This window comes from Andrena cerasifolii, chromosome 9 (genome assembly GCF_050908995.1).
Source record: "Andrena cerasifolii isolate SP2316 chromosome 9, iyAndCera1_principal, whole genome shotgun sequence".
Lineage (NCBI taxonomy): Eukaryota > Metazoa > Arthropoda > Insecta > Hymenoptera > Andrenidae > Andrena > Andrena cerasifolii.
Window position 1 is genome coordinate 16235013 of NC_135126.1, and position 5349 is coordinate 16240361.

Genomic DNA, 5349 nt, shown 5'->3' on the forward strand with positions numbered 1-5349 from the left:
TTTAGAGAGAAAACAACGATCCTGTCTCATCTCGCGACCCGGGCCACCCGCGTCTCGTTTAGTTGCCCGGGATCCGGGATCCGGGATCCGGGATCCGGGACGGTCCCTGTAACGCTCCTTACTCATCTGCACCCGCATCTGAATACTCTTCTCTCCTTTCCTCGTCCATACCTCAGAAGGAATGAAAAATATTAAGCGGGCCATGCGCTGCTTGCTCGAGGAGCCGCGCCAGCTGAATTCCTTTTCATGCGGAACAAGTGAAATCGCGAAGCACGTTTCAACAAAAATTCTACGTATGCAACGTCCCTTTCCTCCACCGAATCCTCGAGTAGCACAACTTTTGCGAGCATTATCGTTGCAAGTAGTAGGGCTCGCGAGTCTGATTCGATAGACACCTACATAGTAATTGTAAGAAGAAAGTAGTTGGCCGCGCGATTCTATCGGGCGTTGTTACCAGAGAAATTCCAAGCTCCAAGGAAGAGAGGAAAAATAGATCGGAGCCGAGGCGATTATACGCCAGCTCGCTGTAACGACTTTAACGAACTCCAAGCAGACAGTTTAATTCATCAAATTAATCTAATCTCTGGGTATTACCCAAGAAATTGCGTCAACTTGAAAAGTTTCCGAGTAAAGCGGCCAGGCCCTAGCGAAGAATTTCATTTAAAAGCCGATAATTATTCGATTGTAGTCGGTGCTTGAACTTTGATCAACCAGTAAAAAGTGTAAGAAGGCCGATTTCATTAATCGATAAGGGTTTTTAAGTCGGCGCGGCGCGGTGGCCACACTGACAGTGCCATTAAAAATTAGATACCTAAGTACTTCTGTCACGGTCGCTCGTATACAAGCGAGCTGCTCCTACGCTACGCGTCTATAGCCGACCGTGTAAATTTTAATTAAGTGCGCTTTTTAATACAGAGAAGCTCCAGGGAGTATTCCAGGCGGGCTATCTTAATTAATATTTTATGCACGCTTCGAGAGAGTAAAAGCGCAGAAAATTGCCAGCTACAGAGAATTATCGTGGAAAAGATACGCGCGAATCGAACAAAATTAGTGCTGCGCGTTAATCCATCAGGCATACGATACACCTATGCGTACGTATTGCCGCGTGTTTTCCTGCACGACCACAACCGGTCGATCAAACCTCGCGTACCGATCAGCCCGCACGCAAACTTTTCACTTCGCTTCAATCTCGCTTCCGGCTTCGTCGCAATTATTATTAGTCGAGTCTGTAGGTAATTTTGCGAAATTGGCCAAGTTATTTGCGCCGTGCCGCAACTACGCCCCTATTCAACGATTAATTTCCAATCAGAAGTTTAATATCAAAAAGGCATGCTTTTCCAGCCTTTCATCTGCCATCGGGGCTACGCTTAATAACTAAATACGCCAAACTACGCTAATCGTGCCTCTGTATCCAATAGAAAAGGATTTCTTTAGTTAGAATAAATTATGCAAATTAACATTATTCATTAAATAAGCAACTGATATGCAATCGTGTACGTAAAAAATATTTTATTGTACTTAAATTTTGATGGTGTTAATATCACTTTAAATAAAATCGCGGGGCACCATGTGCAACCAGAAGTTGAAGTATTAAAATCATTCATATCCTGTTTTGAAATATCGTGCCCCACGATTTTATTTAAAGTGATATTAACACCATCAAAACTGAAGCAAACAAGAAAAGAATTATTTTTTAGTTTACTACATTTTAACATAATTTTTTATTTTCTTTACAAATATCTTTTATTGCTGCATACAGTTTGACAGTTTGTTTAAACGTTGTAGTGCTACAGTCACTAAAAAATAATTCTTTTCTTGTACTAAAATTTTCATGGTAATATACTACGAACACCTGCAAAGTTTTAGTTTTACTATTCGTACATACGTGACGGATCATTTCTCGGTAATCGCGATGCGTCTAGGGTCCCGAACGCAGCGGCTTTTTGTCGCTTTCATAAAGAACGCGAGTGGCTGATTTCAAGTCGTTTGGATTTGTGGTTATGGGTTATATTTATTCATGACTGGGTAATTTTTTCACCCGGTCGGGGTTAATTTTTTTTTTTTAAATATTGTATTATCATCCAAACTACGCACCCCTGCAAAGTTTCAAGACAAATGTATAGTTGGAAGTGGGTTAAATTTGAGTTGCCAGATTTCAACCATACATACAAGCAAACATACAAACAGAGGATAGAAGCTGAATAAAATCGTTTAATAAAAAGAGTAACGCTTCTTAACGGCGCTACGAGGAACGTTACCGTGGAAACGCGCGCGCGCTTCTTTGAGAAAGAAAATTTAATCGCGCTCCGTGTAATTTTCACGGGGAAATGGCAACGTTAACGGATCACATTCCGTTATCCGGCGATAACAGAAAGAATTTCTCGTTCGATTGCTGTCCCCGTCGTATCGTTTCGTAAAATGGTGTCCGTCCGGCGAACCTCCAAGCTGTAAAACAAAAAATCTGCCGGTGAAAACATTGCGACCAAACAGCGTCGCGGATAGTGGAGTGGCAAAAAGTGTGAAGCAACATGACGAGTTACGACGATGACGACGACGACGGCAACGAGTGCTTCTGCCCGCGGTGCCTTCATCCGACGTGCCCCCACCCGGACGCGGCACCACCCTACGACGAAGTTACGCACGAGATCGACAATAACTTTCTGTCCGTGAGAATACCGAAGGCCGAGAGGGAATTCCAGCCGGGGCAGGGGCACGACGGGCAGGATAATCTCAGCTTCGACTTCAATTGCGCGGACGCGCAAGGTAGGTGCACAAATTCCTTTTCTTTAACCGAGACGTTGAACCTGCTCCTTCATCTCGCCTAGGTGAAAAATGCAAAAAGGGCTGCACGAAAGTTCACGTGATACCGGACCAGCAACCGCCAGCCAAGAAACCCGACGAGGAAATGCTTTCGCTCAAGGCAATAAGGCAAATTATGCCCAACGACAACCTAAAGAACACGCTCGAAATTGAATTTAAGGCGCCACGAAATTACATTCCTCTGCCCGACCCCGGTCCACCTCCGCCCATAATTGTGCCCAAGCAGAGGAGCCGCTCGAGGAGGAAGCGTAAGAATAAAAGGGGGAAATAAGATTCGTCCTGCTATCTCGGAACCTAATTGCATGTGCGTATAGAATTGAGATTTCCTCGGGGCGTCTATCGTGTTTAGGGAACCGAACGGCGACAACTGATTGTTATTTAGAAATAAACGAGTGGAAAGGGTGGTCGAATAATGCAACGATAAAGCAAATCGTGACATTTTTTAAGTTACAAGTGTATGTTATAGTGGGCCAGGCGGAGGGCACTACTTATATATGTACATATAGGGGAGCAAAGGCTGTTGTTTACGTAAATGGACGGTTTCGGGGAAGTGAGCCACGCTCGCTCGTTCGGTGTTGGACAACGAGCAAGAATACGAGAGAGAAATGGAACGGATGCCGGTTGACAAAGACTGCGACGAAATTCAGGGGTCAGAATGTCGAAACGCCCCATTTGTCTGCGGATTCGACGAGGCGGGTCGCGCGCGCATGGTCACGAGCCCATAAAGGTTTACCAACGACAAAAACACGAGCCACGCCAGAGTGTACAGGCGAAACTGCGAAAGGGAGCTGTAGAACGCGGTTCGATCGATACCTGTATAACTATCGAACACGGTCAAGATCGCTCGAGATGCATACATACATACATGTATGTATGCCTGAGGTAATAATTACGGAAGGCGATGATTAAAAGTTGTGTGTTGGTTGAAGGGGCGGGCCGTAATTGCAAATATAACAAGCTCCCGTGTTCCCTATCCAGCGATAGCGGTGGATATTTTACGGTGTAGCATTTCGCAAAGCGCGAGTATCCCTGGTAAGCTGCTTACGCGTTAACGACGATACGGCAAACTACGTTCTAAAAGCCTAAACCATCGCCACCATCGCCACCACATCGCATCGTGGGGAGTAAAGGCTGTGGGATTCTTGCGGAAGAAGGCTCGTGAAATTTTAACGCGAACCGCAGCCCTTGGGAGGAACTCGATCGAGCCAGCGACGACTGCCGAAATTAGCCCAATTCGCGAGAAAACCGATCGAAAAACGAGACAGAGCACTCTCCTCGTGGCGGTGTCTCTGTCCCGCCTTATAAATATTTATTATGCGCAAACAGGGGCGACGCGCGCGACGGTTCCGCGGCAGAAACCACGTGACGAATTCGATCGTGAAAGCATTTGCTTGTACTTTAAACGATCTTCCCCGGTACACTGTATAATTCAATCAAATTTAAATTTACCGCCCGCCACGAGTACGTATGCCGCGTCTCGAGCGGAGCGAAACGTTCTCGTTGACATCTCGTTCCGCGAGCGCGGTGCGGCCGTCCAAAGGAAAAGAGCACGTTGCATTTAATCCGAGAGCTTTCATCTTTAAAACGCGCAGGTAGGTAGATACGCATTTCATATTTCCCCTAGGTCCTGCTTCGTCGACGGTTTCGAACGGAAATCGGTACAAACGGGAAATTTCGAGGAAAAAATGCCACGAATCTGTATGTACGGGAGCAGAGATCTGAGAAGTTTAGAAAGTGGAGGGTCCGAAAGGAAACTCGATCTCATTCGATTCGACTGGACTCGACCGGGCTCCACTACTTGGGCGAATACAACGAGTACCGGGCGGGCGGGCGAGTCGAGAGCGATAACCAAGAACTTTATCCCTACACGAGATTTCTCGCGGAGAATACACCTCCCACTGATTCTGCAGCGTGCCGGGAATACGCCGCGCGCCGTGGGCCGAATTGACGTTTGACCCCGTTTGACCAGCCCGTAGGCGATACGAAAATATACCGTAAATACGTTCCACCACCACGTTTCTACCCTCCCCGTAGCCACTGCTTTCTCTATTTTATTTGTTTCACTTTTTCCCCGTCCCCAACGTCATGAGATTGCTTCGCGCGTACCTAGCTTTGGGTGCGCGGTAGGATGTAATCTAGCTTGGAATCGGCAGCGATCGCGATTCTGGCCAACAAACGCGCAACTACGCGATAGTACGAACGAGCGTGGGTAAACAGATTAAACGCGCGTTCGTCGAGTCACGCAGGTGAGCACCAATTGTGTTCATTATTAACGTAATCATCTGCACCCGAGCCATGCGTGAATGCGTTTCGACGGGACCGGTTTACGCTAACGATCGCGAAAGCTATCGAATGCCGTTACGTCCAGCAGCAGCGTGTCTGGAACCCGTAATAGGCCGTTAATACGGAAAAACAGTTGTGGCCGATCCTAATGATTGCTGGAGCAACAGATTTACCGCTACTTACACGTGGATATAACATAGAAGAGTTTTCTCGAGACTTCTTACCACGACGCCACGCAATTAGTCC

General features: G+C 46.7%; 1 protein-coding gene across 1 annotated transcript; it reads left to right on the top strand.

Moving 5' to 3' along the window:
- Positions 1-2528: 2528 nt before the first annotated feature.
- Positions 2529-3108, top strand: LOC143373203 (uncharacterized). The gene is made up of 2 exons (XM_076820193.1): positions 2529-2763; positions 2826-3108. The coding sequence occupies exons 1-2, from the start codon at positions 2529-2531 to the stop codon at positions 3089-3091; spliced, it is 501 nt and encodes a 166-aa protein (XP_076676308.1). The 3' UTR covers positions 3092-3108.
- Positions 3109-5349: the final 2241 nt, after the last annotated feature.

Coding starts and splice junctions, on each gene's coding strand:
- LOC143373203 (XM_076820193.1), top strand. CDS start 2,529: ATGACGAGTTACGACGATGACGACGACGACGGCAACGAGTGCTTCTGC. Junction 2,764..2,825: donor CAATTGCGCGGACGCGCAAG/GTAGGTGCACAA, acceptor CATCTCGCCTAG/GTGAAAAATGCAAAAAGGGC.